This window comes from Herpailurus yagouaroundi, unplaced genomic scaffold (genome assembly GCF_014898765.1).
Source record: "Herpailurus yagouaroundi ecotype Mexico unplaced genomic scaffold, PumYag 159, whole genome shotgun sequence".
Classification (NCBI taxonomy): Eukaryota; Metazoa; Chordata; class Mammalia; order Carnivora; family Felidae; genus Herpailurus; species Herpailurus yagouaroundi.
The window spans coordinates 76,903,091-76,922,013 of NW_024412400.1; the positions used below are offsets into that span (position 1 = coordinate 76,903,091).

At 36.8% G+C, this 18,923-nt stretch overlaps 1 protein-coding gene across 12 annotated transcripts in view; it reads left to right on the forward strand.

Moving 5' to 3' along the window:
- The window catches only part of VPS8 (VPS8 subunit of CORVET complex), a 256,338-nt gene that overhangs the window by 61,211 nt on the left and 176,204 nt on the right, over positions 1 to 18,923 (forward strand). For all 12 annotated transcript variants that reach the window (XR_005792281.1, XR_005792282.1, XR_005792283.1 and 9 more), the window contains 3 exons: positions 485 to 531; positions 2,390 to 2,479; positions 18,075 to 18,121. Coding sequence is in view for 9 of the 12 variants with exons in the window: in XM_040480980.1 (XP_040336914.1) it covers positions 485 to 531; positions 2,390 to 2,479; positions 18,075 to 18,121 (184 nt within the window). In the remaining 3 variants the exon portion in view is untranslated. The remainder of the gene's footprint in view (positions 1 to 484; positions 532 to 2,389; positions 2,480 to 18,074; positions 18,122 to 18,923) is intronic.

An 18,923-nucleotide genomic window follows, 5' to 3' on the forward strand; every position in this document is an offset into this window, starting at 1 on the left:
AAAGGTTAATGACAGGGGCGCCTGGGTGGCGCAGTCGGTTAAGCGTCCGACTTCAGCCAGGTCACGATCTCGCGCTCCGTGAGTTCGAGCCCCGCGTCGGGCTCTGGGCTGATGGCTCAGAGTCTGGAGCCTGTTTCCGATTCTGTGTCTCCCTCTCTCTCTGCCCCTCCCCCGTTCATGCTCTGTCTCTCTCTGTCCCAAAAATAAATAAATGTTGAAAAAAAAATTAAAAAAAAAAAAGGTTAATGACAAATACAGGACATAGAATTTTAAATATTGCTTTTAAAATTCTTTAATTTCATAAGGAGAATTTATAGTTGGAATAAAAAGAAAGTATGTTGATAGGTCATCTGATCCAATAGATGTGAGATGCTCTTACTATGGCATATTAGCCAATACTTTGATATCTAAGGATTGTTATAATTATGTCTTTTGTTAGCACATTATGGATTTTGTTTTTATGCTGAATTTTGTTTCTCTGCAGGATTATCAGGGGATGCCAGTAAGCGAAAGGCTGTTGTTGCAGATCGGGTGAGTATTTTAGTAGGGGCTTTACTAGGGTACAGTACAGATTTGCCTTTGGCATCAGCTAATAATTTTGGGGCATGATTAGGTAAATGGCTACAGTCAAGGAGAGAGTGTGTAAAAAAACAAGTGTATAATTCCCTGGTGTCATCTTGAATTCTTTTAAACTTTCTTCTTATCACCTTTCTTTTTTCCCTTGCTCACTCCCTTATGACGATGATAAAATTGTAAAACAAAACAAAACAAAAAAAAAGAGCCAAAGGACAGCAGAAAGGAGGACGGAAAAACTCAGGGATCTGGATTATTTATGAGTCTGATTATATATAGCCCATAGAAAGTTGACAATTGTTAGTTTTTATGAACAGATAAGTAATTATGAGAAATACTACACATGCAAGTGTTTGTGTTGCCTGAGGTAACAGAGATGGCTGATTTTATTATTATTAATTAGCATTAATATGATTAATGCCAATATTTAATATTGACTTTGTTTTCCTAATCTAGACCTGGTTGAATTTAAATTCATTTATTATAGTCATTCTTCTCTGTTTTTATTGTGCAAGTGCATTGGTAAAAATTACATTCCAAAATAAGTGTAAGCATATAGAAAACAAGAATAGAAATTGGTCACTCTTCAGACTCATGAATGATTAATTGTCTCAGTATTAGCTAAAATACTTTAGGAATTTATGTTCTGTCTGTGTTCTCGAGGCAAAGACCTACAGCAGAGCTTTCTGAAGACCTTAACTTCGATTTGTCATTTCCTGAGCAACAGAGGTACTATTGAGTCTAGAACCTGGAGATTAGCAAATCAGTACTAGCCCTGAGGCTGCAAGAAATTAGTCTGAGGTTAAAAATATTGGGAAATAAAGCCAGTGAATTTTTTTTTTCAATATATGAAATTTATTGTCAGATGAATGCAAATTGGTGCAGCCACTCTGGAAAACAGTGTGGAGGTTCTTCAGAAAATTAAAAATAGACCTATCCTATGACCCAGCAATAGCACTGCTAGGAATTTACCCAAAGGATACAGGAGTACTGATGCATAGGGGCACTTGTACCCCAATGTTTATAGCAGCACTCTCAACAATAGCCAAATTATGGAAAGAGCCTAAATGTCCATCAACTGATGAATGGATAAAGAAATTGTGGTTTATATACACAATGGAGTACTACATGGCAATGAGAAAGAATGAAATATGGCCCTTTGTAGCAACGTGGATGGAACTGGAGAGTGTGATGCTAAGTGAAATAAGCCATACAGAGAAAGACAGATACCATATGTTTTCACTCTTATGTGGATCCTGAGAAACTTAACAGAAACCCATGGGAGAGGAGAAGGAAAAAAAAAAAAAAAAAGAGTTTAGAGTGGGAGAGAGCCAAAGCCTAAGAGACTCTTAAAAACTGCCACTGAATTTTTAAAATTATATATATATATATAACATGTAATTATATGTTTATACATATATATTATATATATATAAATGTATATATATTATATATATATTTTTAATTTTGTTATATCTTTGGGGTGCCTGGGTGGTTCAGTCGGTTGGGTGTCCGACTTCAGCTCAGGTCATGATCTCACAGTCCGTGAGTTCGAGCCCTGCGTCGGGCTCTGTGCTAACAGCTCAGAGCCTGGAGCCTGCTTCAGATTCTGCATCTCCCTCTCTCTCTGCCCCTCCCCTACTCGTGCTTTGTCTCTATCTCAAAAATAAATAAAAACATTAAAAAAAAATTTTTAAAAAGTTATATCTTTAATAAAACTCAATTCTGTATTATTTAGGAGGACCTACATATATTAAGTATTGAAAAATTTTAGAGAGATATTTTGATTTTCTATACAAGGCTGTTTTCCTTACAGATGGTAGAAATCCTATTCCACTATGCAGATCGAGCTCTGAAAAAGTGTCCAGACCAGGGAAAAATCCAAGTGATGGAGCAGCATTTTCAGGTACACCTTTGCATGTGCTTCTAATAGACATTGCTATGAATAGGTCTAATACTGCTCTTTTATATTACTTGAGAATAGGGCTTTCATGTTTTGGTTAAACATTTTCAGCATTCAAAACTTTATTGCAGGACTTTTGGAGCATTCTAAATAATGAAATTTTGAAGTAATAGGTAACATGGGGATAGATGGTAAAATGTGGAGTGTTGATGCTTAGCTCTAGTGCCGTGTGGATGGCAAGGATGTGTACATGAGGGTATATACCTATGAACTGACACCTCCCAGTGGCTGACACCTGGCTGATGACTAACATTTATGTTAACTAGGCTAGTTGGAGAAGAGGTGTACCACCAAGGTTTAAATTTAGTTCTCCTAGGAGCACCTGTGATTCAACAACAGCTTGGTTACCTAAAAAAACAAAACAAAACAAAAAGATCTCTAAAACATGCAGGTGAAAGATCTTTAGTTTCTTCTGGAACTCATTGAAAATGGAAGTCAAGGAACAGTTTAAAGACATGTGCAATTTTTGTTATGCGAGTTTTACTGTTTGTAGTGATCACCAGTTATATTTATTGCAAATTTCTGTTTGTCCTTCTCCATTTTTTAGAGCTCCCTCACCTCTCCCTTCCCTGCCTTCACTTGTAACAAATATTGGAGGGTCTAATACAGGAGTCAGCGAACATTTTCTAAGAAGGGTCATGGTGGGCAAATTTAGGCTTTGTGGGGAGCATATGGTCTGTGTCATATGTTCCTCTTTGTTTTCTTTCTTTCTTCTTTCTTTTAAACAACGCTTAAAAAATGTAAAAACCATTCTTAGCTATGAGCCATTCAGAAACAGGCTGTGGGCAGGACTTGGTCCATGGGCCAAAGTGTGCACCTCCTGGTCTTACATGTACTAGGCACTGGACATACAGTTTGTAAAATAGACATGGTCCTCGCTGTCTTAAAGTTTGCACTCCAGTCAAGGTTATTTTTCTTGTTTACATGAATGGAAACATTTAAAAGACATCTAAGGGTTTTGAAGTTCTAAAGAGCAGGCACAGCTTTTCTATTTCCATGTCTCCATTTGATGCTAGTAACTTTGGAAGACAAGGCTAGAGATGGAAGGTATGAGAGAAGGATTTGGTTTCCTGAGCTGTACTCTTTAATGTCATAGTAGTGGGCTCCTGGCAGGGTAACTTTTATTACTATTTGACTGCAAGCTCATTACATTTATCAATAAAATAGAGAAATGAGCCCCTATAAAATTACGGAAAAAGATAAGAGGAAGGCATACGGCAGAAAGAAAGCACATGGGGACAATACTGTTTGGCAGCAATATCTTGTATATAAATTTTGTATACCATTGCAGTGTAAATAGAATACAGTATTTTAATGAGGGGATGTCTATTACCTTGAAGTGATGAGATGGTACTTATGAAAGAACTCTGGCTATTGAAAGGTACACTTTGTTGAAAAAAAAAAAGAAAAAACCATAGGGAACACTGGGAGGGGCTAATGAGGGGTGTGTGTATGTGTGATACAGAAACCACAGTGCTGGGGAAGGATATGGCAGAGAGCTATAAAAGAAAGGAAAAAAAGTGATGTTCTGGTGGAGAAATATGAAAGAATCTTGGCATGACAGGGACTATAGATGATTGTTTCTTTTCTTTTTCTTTCTTTTTTTTTTTTTTTTTAAATTTCAAGAGCCTGAGTGAGGGAGGGGCAGAGAGAGAGAATCCCAAGCAGGCTCTGTGCTTTCCGCACAGAGCCCAACAGGGGGGTTGATCTCACAAACCATGAGATCATGACCTGAGCTGAAATCAAGAGGCGGATGCTGAAACCACTCAGCCACCCAGGCGCCCCTATAGATGATTGCTTCTAAAGCAGTTTATAAAATTTACAGAGAAACAAACTGTAGTAGTAATGTGTTGTTCAACTTCTAGATATATGTTGGAAGTTTCATTCTGCTAAAAGAATATCTCCTAAAATTTTTTGATTTATTAATGATTTAGTCTCATAGAAGCTGAAGGAAACAATGGTGAACCATTATTCTGGATTTACTTTTTACCAGTAATTGGGGGAATAGAGTAGATAGACTTCCAAGGGAAAAAAATACCACTTTATTTTAAAGATTGTAATAATGTTGCAAAATAAGCTCAGCTTGAATCCTGTGAGAAAGTACATGTTTCAGAAGAAAACTATGGGCACTGTCTCATGGTTATAGCCTCAAAATACAAATGGATTCACAAAGAACAGGAAATTCTTAAATTTTGACATAATAACCACAAAAATTCAAAGAGAATTGAAATGGGGACGAATGTTGAGAGAAGTATCTGTCTACAAAGCACAGAACAGCTACAAAAGATGGAGAGAGGCAGATAATCAAAGATCTATATAAAAAGCAGCATGAACCTGTAAGACTGTCAGAAAGGAAAATAGTACCTGGATTGTGCCTACTAACATGCTAAGGGTTACAAAATAAGGGATTGTGACCAAGATTCACTGAGTATATTCTACATGCCAAGCACTGTGTGAAGTTTTTTGTATTTAATTAATTCTCACAACAACCCCATGGGGATAGATACTGTTTTTAATCCCAATGCATAGATGAGGAAAGTTAGGTTGGGAGAAATTAGGTGATGTTCCAAGGTAACATTGCTGGTAAGTGTTGGGGTCTGTATACTCCAATCCAGGCCTTTGTGACTTCAAAGCCCAGCTCTTACCTAACTAGTGTTCTGTATGGTTATTTTCAGAACAAGTGCAAGGAAAAGATCGGTGAGAAAGGGGTGATGTTAACAGATGATCAAGGATGAGAATGACAGCAGACATCTAAGCCATTTAATGCTTACTGTGTGGCAGGCACTGTTAATAATGCTTTACATATATTAACTCATTTAATTCTTTCATAACTGTGTAAGATGAGTCCTGTTATTATTCATATGTATAGATGAGACTGAGGCACAGAGAGGTTAAGTAACCTGTTCCAGGTTACACAGTTCATAAATGATAGAACTGGGATTAGAATTCAGGAAGTTGGGCTTCAGGGTCCACATCTGGATTGCTATACTGTACTGAAGAAGAACACTTCTTATTTTGCTCCCATTTTCATGAACAAAGAGAATGGTCTTTAAAGTGGAAAAATCTAGTTAAAAATATATTAAAAAACTGAAGCCCAGCATATGTGATATATAGTTAGTTGCATAATGATTGTTTAAAACTCAAAACTCAGTAGAATTATAACCCAGGATACTGCTTGAACAGTTTGTGTCACTGTTCATAATTTTTAAGTAACCTTGATCGGTTTTTTTTTTTTTTTAATAAAGCATATTCAATTAAGCATGGATGCCTCAGCAGAGGAGACACAATTTATTTCACTCAGGAGGACAATTTTCTTCTGAAAAAGATGATCTTCAGCCCATTAGGATGAGTGAAATCCATGTATGGTTGGCTATGAATCTGCCATTTTAAGTGTTTGATCTTAATTAGTTAGTCATGAAATAATTAAATAAGTTGGCTCTTAGAGTTTTTTTTAAAGGAAGAGTGGACTTAAGAAATTATCCACTGATAGTTCCAGTGTGGTGTATGAATGTTTTCTGTGAGCTTGCTTGAAATTGACCACGTTAAACTCATAAATTGCCGTTTTGAAAGGTATTTGAGGACAGCATATCCATGGAATGCCTATTACATAATGTCTTGATTTCATTAAAGCGTTTGTGTAAATTTTCCATTATCCTAATGGCAGAAATAGATTCATGAGTAGTAAATAGGTAAGTAAATAGTAAGTAGATTTGTAGCTAGATAAACATCCCTACCCAAAGAGTATTCTTTGGTGGCTTGGTATTAATTACGTTAGGGCTCTTTCCTGTGCAATTTTTTTTTTAGTTTTTTGTTTTTTTTTTTTAACATTTATTTATTTTTGAGACAGAGAGAGACAGAGCATGAACAAGGGAGGGGCAGAGAGAGAGGGAGACACAGAATCTGAAACAGGCTCCAGGCTCTGAGCTGTCAGCACAGAGCCCGACGCGGGGCTCGAACTCACAGACCGTGAGATCATGACCTGAGCCGAATTTGGACGCTTAACCGACCGAGCCACCCAGGTGCCCCCTTGTGCAATTTTTTATAATTGATTTGGGGTGACGATTTAGTGAGTGACTTGTCAAATATAGGTGGGTGGCACCAGGAGTCTGAGTTCAAAATGATCTTGACAAAATGGAACCAAATTGTCATGAGATAAAATTCAACAAGGATGAACATCAAGACTGCATTAGATCCAAATAATTTAAGTACATGAATACTGGTTTGGGAAGATCTAGCTGGATAAGATTTCAGTTGACCACAAACTTAGCATGAGTTAATAGTGTGTTAAGGCCCAAGATAAAGGTAAGGAATAGTTCCATTGGGCTATTGGTTGGAAATAAAAGCTCTGAGGTATTTATGGACTACTGACAGATTAAGCTACATCCACAACCAGGATGGTGGGAGATTTAAAAAATGACTGGAAAAAAATATAGTGGGGTTGTTTAATCTGAGGAGTAAGTGGAAACATGTCTGCCTTCAGTTGATGACGGGCTGTGAAATAGGGGTTTACTGTATTGCAGCAAAAGGAGGGCTAGTATAAGTGGGTGGAAATTAGGATGTGTATTTCAGTCTAAAATTACCCAGGGGTAATGTAAAAATGCTCTTGGATTTATGTGCCTCCTACTGTTGAATTTATTGAAATGGAGGAAGACCAGCTGACTAAAGACTTTCTTTGTCAGGCAGGAAGAGCTGATATTCTGTATCAGTGTGAAGAAATGATTGTTGGAAACAGATGACCTCTAATCTAGTGAGTTGAAATTTCTAGTACAACTGGTTTCTATTTCAGTCAAAATACTGAGAATTTCTATTTTACCAGCAGGTGGCACTCATGCTTGCTGCCTCAATTTTAATTTTTACCTTTGATGAAGAGCCTCACCTTTTCCTTAGAGTCAGGATATATAATACCATTCAATATTTTTGCTTTTCTCCAAAGATCAATCAATATTTTATCCTTTCTTAACTATAGAAAGTAACTTTTGGATCTCATAGTAACTTTTTGATAGGCTGTGGCTTTTATTTATCTGGGAAAATATTTGAACCTTTAACTATATTTGTATAGTAACTAATTGGATTAAAATGAATTGGAGCCACCACTGTTTTCCCAGCATCTGGTTTAGTGCCCTTCAATTTGAGAAATATTTCTTGATGGATTTTTTTTTTTTAAATATGTGTTTGTATTGTATATAGTGCTTGTCTTGGGCATATGTAGTTTTTTTGGTTTGTTTTTAAGTAGTCTCCATGCCCATCATGGAGCTTGAACTCATGACCCTGAGGTCAAGTGTCCCATACTCTACCAACTGAGCCAGCCAGGTGCCCCTTGGGCATATGTTTAAATCTAACTCTGGAAGGTTTGAACTGAGAATAGAACTTAGTACAATCACACAGATGTTCATAATCATGACAAATATTATTATGTGCTGTGTGCCTGGCAAGTATCTTATTTAATCTTCATAATATACTTGAGGAGTAGTTATTATTTATCTCCATTTTACAAATGTTTGCATGTGTACACAGACACACAGAGGGTTGAATAACTTGCCTTATGTCATACAACCAATAAACAGAATCACAGTAGGCCCCCAGGCTGTCTGGCACAAGGAGCTTTGAGCCTACAGTCTGCTTAGATTTCATGCACACTTCATTCTTTGATAATCTCAGACCAATATGTTGTTAACTGGCTCACTTTGAAACAGAGAGGACTAAGTAATATATAAATTTTAGGAAGATATTGAAATGTATAAAAAAAATACAAAATGAATTCATTTTAGTATGATCACGGTAATCGTATTTGAATGATTGTGGACCATTTTATTCTTCATCTTATTGGTCCTCCATAGCATTCAACAGTTAACGACTTCTTGAAACTGTCCTGATGTCTTTTCTCCTATCAGAATTCTCTACTAACTGTTCCAAACTCAGAAGCTGGTCAGTTAACTATGGAAGCAGTTTCATGTATTTTGGAATATTTTATCTTATTATAGTCATGTTTGTTTATGTAATAGGTAGAGGTATAAATAAACATGGGGAATTTTAATAATATAAATCAAGCTAAAATAATTTGAAAAATAATATAATTTTAAAAGCTCTTAAAAGTAAAGCCTTACATTAATTGTTCTCACACTCTCCTTTCTGCTTCATTTCCACCTCCATGAGCTGCAGATCATTCAAGGCCATTGTTATAGCAGCTGTTGCCATATGTTTTTGTATTAGGAGTTCATGCCAAATAGTGGACAGACTCTAAAAGCTAAACACAGAGTGAAGCAATAGGAGCCTTCTTTGTCTAATTCATGTTTCCCTGAGATGATGTGAATAATAAGTATTGGTGTCTAGTACATCACCTTATTCCTGAGGCTTGATTAGAATGTTGGTTCTGGGAGTCAAGTCTTTCCTAGAAGATTATTTTTTTGTCATACCTGTGAGGAAAAAAACAGGAAAAGTACAAATATACACATACACATACAGAGAAATACCTATATCTACATAGCTACTCATGGTGTCTGTGTACTAATACAGGAATACAGCTGCCTAGTTTTGATAGCCCACAGAGAAAGATCTATTGATCTGTGTATAGGAATGTTTATGTACTTTGGTGTGTGTGTGTGTATGTGTGTGCATACATATACATATACATACACATATACATATATATGAATATGTATTCATTGTAGGGTTTGTTAAAATTTTGAATCATTTTCAAATAATGCAGTTTTCATTGCCTGATTGACTTCTAGAATATAAATTATGAGAATTAATGCTGTTGTTCCAAAAAGCAAAGGAATGTGTCTGCTCATTTCTTCTCACATCATCCTTATGAAAGTGGGAAAGCCAGAGATTATATCTTCAGTTGGCAGATGGTAAGATAGTCACAGTGCAATAAAATGATCTGTTCACTCATTCAAACAATTGACAGGCTTAAATATAGATTTTCTGTCAGTTCAGTGTTTTATTCACATATCTATATTGCTTCTTTAATTTTTAAATATATAGAAATATCGAACAAGAGAAGCAGTTCACCTAGGCCAGTTGATAGGACTGTGCATTGAAGAAGAGATTAGAGAAATAATTGCTTTTTCTTTTTTTGATTTTAATTTTGGAGACCAAAAATTCAGACTTTTTTTTTAGAGGCATTCTGCAAGTTTTTGAGACTAAGAGGAATATTCTTAAAGCAGGTATTGGCTCACTGTGTTTGCACTGAAAGACTTCAGGCACATAGCCATAAGCAGCGCATAGCACAGGCTGTACTTAAAGGCAGAAGGATCAGAAGTTTGCATGTAGGCCCTTGATCTCTCAATATCCTGTGGAGAGGCATGTGTCTCTCCAGACCAGGTCTGGCTGGATGGTCTGAAGGTTTTGCTTCAAGAGAGGGACCTGTCCTTTTCCGCTCTCCTTTCTTTTAGGGCTCTTGTGAGAGCAGCCTTCTAAATGGGTTAAGTGGGGTGCTCATCTTGGGCAGCAACTGCTTAAGGTGATTGTAGACTAGTCCTGGAATGTCCTCTGCCCAGTTTTGCCTACAGATCCTGTGCAAAGTTGAGTCTGCGCTTAGTCCTTGCAGTTGGGAGGTAGAGATCTAACTGGTCCCACCTAACTTATTTTCAGGTGTCTAGGAGATTACCACCAGGGATAATACACTGGACAACCTGCCTTGTCTCTCCATAATTAGATTCTGGAAAGGAAGGTTTAATATATGGAAATAGATTTGGCTTTAAGTAGTATTTTATCTTGTTTATAGTTACGAATGTTCAAAATTGATAAGGACCTGGTTTCTTTAGGAAGCTAGATTGAAAGCATTACCTTGAGTGATTTAGCTCTATTTAAGTGAGTTGAGAACAGCTAGGGGCAGGCATGAGAACTATGTGTATCCTCTTTCTTTTTTCTTTTAATTAGTTTTGTTTATTTTGGGATAATTGTAGATTTACATTCAATTGTAAGAAATACAAAGAGATCCCAAGTACCTTCACCTCCGTTTTCTCCAGCGGGAACATCTTGTAAAACTGTATTACAACTGTATAACCAGGATTTTGACCAATACAGTGAAGATACAGAACATTTCCATCACCACAAGGATCCCTCATTTTGCCCTTTTATAGCCACACCTTCTTTCCTCCCATCCTTATCCCCTCTTTAGGCCCTGCCAACCATTAATTATTCCCATTTCTATGATTTTGTCATTTCAGGAATGTCATGTAAATGGAGTTATATAGTATGTAGGCTTTTGGGATCGGCTTTTTTTTCTTTTTTTTTTTTAACTCAGCATAATTCCCTGATGATTCATCTAGGTTGTTGCATTTGTCAGTAGTTTGCTGCTTTTTATTTCTGAGTTGTATTCCCTTCCTAATCTTCATTTAGAACCACATCACACAGTACTGTAATTTTACTTCAACCATAAAACCTAAGAAAACTTAAGACAAGGAAAGCCTATTAACTTTTACCCTTTATTTTTGCTTATCATCTTCTTTCAGTGTTCCAGGGTGTCTATTCTTTTGTTTCCTTTCTGATTAGAAAACCTTCATTATCCATTCTTCGGGGGTAGTTTTGCTGGCAGTAGAGTCTTTTCATCATAGAATGTCTTGATTGCCCCTTCATTCTTCAAGGATATTCCAATGAATTTGGTATTCCAGGTTGACAGTTACTTACTTTCAGAACTTGAAAAATACGGCTCTGGGGCGCCTGGGTGGCGCAGTCGGTTAAGCGTCCGACTTCAGCCAGGTCACGATCTCGCGGTCCGGGAGTTCCAGCCCCGCGTCGGGCTCTGGGCTGATGGCTCAGAGCCTGGAGCCTGTTTCTGATTCTGTGTCTCCCTCTCTCTCTGCCCCTCCCCCGTTCATGCTCTGTCTTTCTCTGTCCCCAAAATAAATAAACGTTGAAAAATACGGCTCTGCCACTTGCCTTGGCCTCCATTGTTTCTGATGAGAAACCCAGTCATTCAAATTGTTTTTCCCTATAGCTAAGGTGTCATTTCTTTCCTGCCACTTTGAAGATTTCTGTGGTTTTTTTGATCTTTAGTTTTCAGAAGTTTGAAAATGTGTTTGGTGTGGATTCCTTTACATTTGTAATATTTGCATAAATCTGTGTGTTTATGTCTTCTGCCAAATTTGGGATATTTTTGGCCATTATGTCTTTGAGGACTTCTTGAGTTCTACCTTCTATCTTTTCTCCTGAGACTCTTATGATACATTAGGTCTTTTGTTCTAGCCCCACAAGTCCCTGAGTGTCCCATTTTTTTTTCAGCCTGTTTTCTCCTTCAGATTGGAAATTTCTGTTGTTTGTTCCTTTCTTCCTGTTCATTCATTTTTTTTTCCCTCTGAACCATCTATTCTGTTGTTGAGTCCTTAGAGTTTTTTAAACATTCAGTTACTGTATTTTTCAGTTCTAAAATTTTCATTTGGTTATTCTTTATATCTTTTTCTATTTCTGTGATGAAACTTTGTATATTTTCATTTGTTTCAAGATTTCAATTACTTATTCAGACAACTTTATCATGGCTGTTTTAAAAATCATTGTTAGATCATTCTGACATCTCTGTCATTTTAGTGTTGGCATCTATTGATTACTGCTTTTTAATTCAGTTTGAGATCTTTTTGGTTCTTGGTATGATTTATGATTTCCTTTTGAAATCTAGACATTGTGGATGTCCAGATCTTACTGTGAGACTCCAAATCTTATTTAAACTTTCTGTTTTAGCTGCTTTCTTCTGGTACTGCTCTGGTAAGGGAAGGGGTCCTACCTTCTTACTGTTAGGTGGGGGCAAAAGTATAGGTTCCCCACTCAACCTCCATTAATACCTGATAGAGGGTGCTCATCCTCACTGCTGGACAGAGATGGGGGTTCCTGCCCCTTACTAGGCCTTCTCTGGTACTTCACTGACTAGTTAGGGATAGGAATGTCTCAGTACTGCTCCCCATGTGGCCTCCATTGACACATGGTGAGAGTAGCTTCACTACTGCTGGATTGGGCATTGCTGAAAATTCTAATTATTTTGTAAGTCTCCTCTGACACCACTCCATTGGGCCTCATTACATGAATTCCACTAGCACTCTCCATGTGGGAGGAGTAGGGGTTTGTTACTGCACTCTTAGAACTGAAAGTCCCGACTTTCATAGACTTCTCTGATAACACCCTGCTCAGCAGAGGTAGGACTGTGATACCTTGTTATGTGCTGTGGAGAGTAGAAATCTAGGTTTTCCGCACAGTTTTGGCTGGCATGGGTGAGTATATTAGTCAAGGTTTTCCAGAGAGACAGAACCATTAGGGGCTATAGACATGTCTCCCCTCCCTCTCTCTTTCTCTCTTTATGTGTATATAGAACCACATCACACAGTATTACAATTTTTGCCTCAACCATAAAACATAACTATAAATATATAAATAAAGAGATTATAAGGAGCTAGCTCACTGGATTTGGGAGGCTGAGAAGTCCCAGTATCTTTATTTGGCAAGTCGGAGCCCTGGGAGAGCTAATGTGTAGTTCCAGTCCAACTCTGAAGGCCTCAGAACCAGGAGAGCCAGTGATGTAGTTGCAGCTTGAAAGCTGGCAGGCTTGAGACCCAAGAAGAACAGATGTTTCCTTCTGCATTAGGGAGGGCAATCTGCTTTACTGAATCTGACTCATATGTTAATCTTATTTAAAAACATGACACATCAGACACAGCAGAATAATGTTTGACCAAATATTTAGGCACCTTGTGGTCCAGCCAACTTGATACATAAAACTGCGCATCACAGTGGGTGTGGGGGCACAGTTTTTTTTCTGTGGTGTTTGACCAGAATAGAGCAGATGCTGTTACAAGGGTTGTTGGGTTTGTTTTTTTTTTTTTTTCCCCGCTAGATTCTTTCTTTTCTGGTTTTTTGGCTAGAGAGAGTAGCTTTCGTTGAGCCTTTTTCTATATGTGTGCCTGGGCATTTCCACCTTGCCAGTCTTCTTCACTTCCAAGTCCGGGATATATGATAAAAGGGAACCGGAAAGCTCACCACTGTGTTGTTCCTCAGGTCCTGAGATCCCTGGTAGGTCCACCATCTTCTTCCACCTTTCAGAGTCTTAGGTTTGTGTTGTATATATTGTCCAGGGATTTTAGTTATATTAGTAGGAGAGATAGGGAAAAATATGTCTGGTCCACCTCCCTAGAAGTGGGAGTCTCCTATGTGTACGCTTTTCAAGGCATTGCAAAGTTCGTTGGATAAAGAGAAGGGAGTGAACAGAAATTTGGAATTGGAGAGAGTTTAGACTAAGAGAACTAAGAAGTGCTGCAGGGAATGGAAGTTGGCGAGAGGCATATAGTAGAGAACTTGCAAAGAAGTAATTAAAGTCTACACATGTATTCTGAGACTCTAAGCCACTTGTAAAACTGCCCCAATTCTTAAATTTTTAATCTTCTCTGCTTAAAACCCCTTCATTGGTTTTCCATTATGTTAGAATAAAGTCCAGGATCTTGCACATGCCCCTTCGCATCTACTGCCAGCCTTCTCTTTCCATGCTCTGGTCGTACTCTCTCAGTCCCCAAGGTTCTCTGCTATCTCCTATGTCTGGACTCCTGCAAGTTACTGTTCCCTCTCACTGGATGGCGCATTCATCCCCGTAGTTGGCTTGGTCACTGCTGTCTGTCAGGTACTCACTTAAACATCCCATTCCAAGGAAGGCAGACTTAGGTTAGTTAGGCCTCCTTCCTAACTAACATTCCCCTGGCATTTCATATTTCCCTTCTCATAACTTTCATCATCCCTCATTGTTACTTTTTAAAAATCTTTGTACCAGACTATAATATATGTCTGTTTTGTTAAATCTGTATCATTAACACCTAGCAATGGCCCTGGTCTACAGTAGATGCTTTATATAAATACAGTTTGCATAAATATGACTTATACATATTTGTGTGTGTCCTCTTAATGTTCTAGCCAGTTATTTCTGTAGTGTTGAGGTCGACTATACATAGGTGTATTACCTGTGTCATTCAATTTTTTGTATTAGTTATATATTTGTATAATTTAAAAATCAGAAAGTATAGGGTGCCTGGGTGGCTCAGTCAGTTAAGTGTCTGACTCTTGACCTCACCTCAGGTCATGATCCCACAGTTCATGAGATCGAACCCCACATCAGGCTCTGCACTGACAGTGCGGAGCCTGCTTGGGGCTCTCTCTCTGCCCCTCCCCTACTCACTCTTTCTTTTCTGGCTCAGAATAAACATTTAAAAATTTTTTTTTTTAATTGCAAAGTATAAAAATGTATGCAATGAAAAGTCTGCCACCTTGATGCCATCTGCCCAGATTCCACCTGCCTCTCACCATTGTTACTAATTTTCATGTAGATTTCCAGATTTTCTTTACATAAATACAAGCAAATGTACACAGTTGTAACCACCCACACATTCATATTTTTTTCCTTCTTTAACACAAATTTTTTCCTTGTGATTTTGTATTGTTTTCCTACTTAATATATCTTGGAAATCTTTTTATACTGGGTCACAAAGAATGTCTTTTTTTTTCCATTTTGGTAGTTGCATAATATTTTTTTTTTGACGCTAATGGTATTTTTTTTTTTTTACTTGTTTCAGCTTGTTTCTAGTATATAGAAATGCAAGTGATTTTAGTACATTGATCTTCCATCTTGCAACCTTGCTAAACTTGTTAATTCTAATTTTTTTTTGTGTATTCCACCAGATTTTCTACAGAGATAATCATGTTGTCCACAAATAAAGACAGAATTATTTATTATTTTCCAATCTGGCAGTCTTTTATTCCTCTTTCTTGCCTTATTACACTGGCTCCAGTATTACCTCCAGTATTAATGTTGAATAGAAATTTTGAAAATTGACATCTTTGTCTTGTTCCCGGTGTTAGTGGGAAAGCATCAGTCTTTGATTTATAAATATGATGATAGCTGTAGTTTTTCAAAGATGTTCATTATCAGGTTGAGGAATTTCTATTCTTAATATCCTAAGAAATATAAATGTTGTTGGCTTTTGTCAAATTGTTTTTCTTTGTAGAGATGATCATATAGTTTTTTTTTAATTTGTTAATATGGTGAATTATATTGATTGGTTTTTGAAACCAACCTGGCATACCTGGGAGAAAGTCATGTGATTATGATGTATAACCACATGACTTTTTTTATAAGGACATTTATGTTCACTCTTACGTATTACCCAAAGGATACAAAAATATTTCGAAGGGTCACACGCACCCCATATTTATAGCAGCATTATCAACAATAGTCAAACTATGGATGGAGCCCAAATGTCCATCAACTAATGAATGGATAAAAAGGAAGTGGTGTGTGTATGTCTGTGTGTGTGTAATAGAATCTTAGGCATCAAAAAGAATGGATTCTTGCCATTTACAACACTGTGGATAGAGCTAGACTGTATGGTAAGTGACATAAGTCAGAGAAAAATAAATACCATATGATTTCACTCATATGTGCAATTTAAGAAACAAAACATTTCATAAGGAAAGGGAAAAGAAAAGAAGGAGGCAAACCATAAGAGACTCTTAACTATAGAGAACAAACTGAAGGTTGCTGGAGGGGAGGTGAGCCGGAGATAGGCTAAATGGATGATGGGTATTAAGGAGGGCACTTGTTGGGATGAACATTGGGTGTTACATGTAAGTGATGAATCACTCAACTCTACTAAAACCAATATTACACTATATGTTAACTAGAATTTAAATAAAAACTTAAAAAGAGTTTTCTTTGTAGGACAGTTTTTAACTACAAATGGAGATTTTTAGGAGGTTATGTATTTCTTCTGTTTCTGGTATTTTCTATCTTTAAAGAGATTTGGCCATTTCATCTGAGTTGTCAAACTTATTGGGTAAAAGTTGCTCATGACATTTTAATTACCCTTTTTATATCTGGAGAATCTATAGTGATGTCATCTCTTCAGTCTTTATTTTGTTAATTTCTGATTCCATTGTGGTCAGAGAACGTAATTCGTATGACTTAAATCTTTTTAAATTTGAAACTTGTTTTATGGCCTAAAATACATTATCTATCTTAGTAAATGTTCCATATACTTGAGAAAACTGTATATTTTGATGCTGTTGGAGTGTTCTAAAAATGACAATTTACAGACGTAAGGCTATCAATTCAACATGTATCACTTTTATTGTTTTTATATATAATCTTTAATTTTGGTAATCTTTCTTTGAAAATTTTTAGAGAAAGCTTTCTGGCATTAAAACCCAAGCTTTTGATGAGACCAACAAATGTGTAAGGCAGTCTCTGTGACAATTTCGGGCTTATGGCTTTGATTTTCAGTTTCCTTTTCACTTTTCGACTCTTGAGTATTGCCCTCACTTTCTTAGGAACTCAGCTGTGTATTGTAAGGAATGTTTATTATAATTTTCCCCCAGAATTTCTAGGGAGATTTTTTTTCCCTCCAAATTATTTGGCCCACTGTACTCTCATGCAGGGTTGACAGTTGCTGTAGCATTAACACTTTTCACATGATTTTAATATGATTTAACACTTCTCTGTGATTTTAGTTCATGTTTTTCAAGAATCTAAATAAGATTTTAAATCTTATTATAAGGAATATTGGTGACTAAAGGAAGCAGAATGGATGGGTCAGGTATAGTCCCATAATCCTTTTAAGGTTGTTAAGTCCTTCTGATACCTCTCTCAAATGATAAGGGTTCCTTGGTTTTATTTGTTTTGTCAAACACGTGTTAGCATATAGTATTCTCTTCTTCACACAGTGCCTTCTTCCCTGGTGGGATTTTTTTCTACCTAGAATCTAGGCCTTCTTTTTAAAGGAAACCATTTCCTGCAGCCAGCAGAAAATGAAAGAGTGCTACTGAAATCTAATGCTTGGTTACTTGACAGTTTCCACTAATAATAAGGTTCTGTTTCTCCCTCAGACTGTTTCTCTTGAAAAAGGCCAAAATTATGGGTTGCCATTCAGTTGTACAAGTCTGTACAAGATGAATTTAAAGCAATCAAAATGTTATGAAACCGAGAAGTTAAATCAACCTTGAAATAGCTAGTTTGGAGGCTTGTGACAAAATATGGACAACCTTAATCAACTGAGCCACCAACAGGACCAACTATATTCTGACATCAATTTGATGTATTCTCTTTTTTCTTTTCCTTTGCAAATTTTCTTTATAAGGTTGGAAGATAAATACATATGGGTCACCTAATATTTGTTATGTTATTATAAACTATAAATTTGTAATATCTACCTAATATTTTATTTAAAAGACAGATTTACTTAACTGTTTTCCCATGTTGTATGTGTACTTAATTGCAATTTCTTCCTGTCCTCCCTCTTCTCCTGTTGCTTCTGTTATAGGGCTGCACAGTGAACACCTTAATGCATTAAACATTTTTTTTTCTCAAATGTATTCAGGATAAATTTCCAGGCAGAATTACTGGGTAAAAGTGTTTTCACATTTTTAAGATATGGCATAAAGCATGGTATAAAGTTATATTCTCCCAACATTCTACCAGTGGTCTTTAGCAGACCACTTTGAGTATGTGTTACATGTAACCAAGGGACAAAGGGGACAGGGTTGTGATGCTTTCTTTATGGTTTCTCTTCAGGACATGGTGCCTGTCATAGTTGATTACTGCCTGCTGCTAGAGCGAAAGTAAGTATACATTGCCTGTCAGATTCAATTATTTTGAACCCACAGTGCCTGTTGCTTATATGGTAATTTACTGTTGTGAATTCTATGAATTTGGATGTATTTTAGTTTAATTTACAGAAATTTGATTCTTTAACAATTTTCAGTGCATTTACCAGTAAAACTAACTTTTCCAAAATAGGTGGTGTGGGCGTATCATCTGTGTGTTTGTGTGGCCAGATAGTGGAGGCAAACATGGCTAACAACAAGGTAGTCCTACTAAAAGATCTTAAAAGTGTATGATTCATGTCCTTCATATATATATACATATATATATATGTGTATGTATGTGTGTGTGTGTGTGTGTATGTGTATATATATATCCTCTTTCATGAACTAGCATTAAAACACAGTATTACATACCACCCAAAACAGGGCAAAATTCAAATTCAGAGTGCCTCTGGAGTGTTGGTTTTTAGAGCCTTTTGTCAAGGAGAAATCAGTACATTTAAATTAACCCATCTTTGCTAGTTCACAGTTTTTCACACTTAAAATAATAGCTTCCCCCATGCCAGGTATTGTTCTAAGCACTTTACATTAATTTGTCTAATTTTGGTAATAGCGAGGTAGGTATTATTTTCAGCTCCACTTTCCATAGGTGGTTCCAGAGACAGAAAGCCGTTAAATAATTTGCCAAAGCTAACTCACACTTCTTTTGAGGAGCGAAGATAGGATTCCAGTACAGGCAGTCTGGCTTCTGAGTCCTTGCTTTTAACCACTAGTTTGTTTCTGAGTGGTAGAGAACAACTGAGGACCCAGTGCAAAA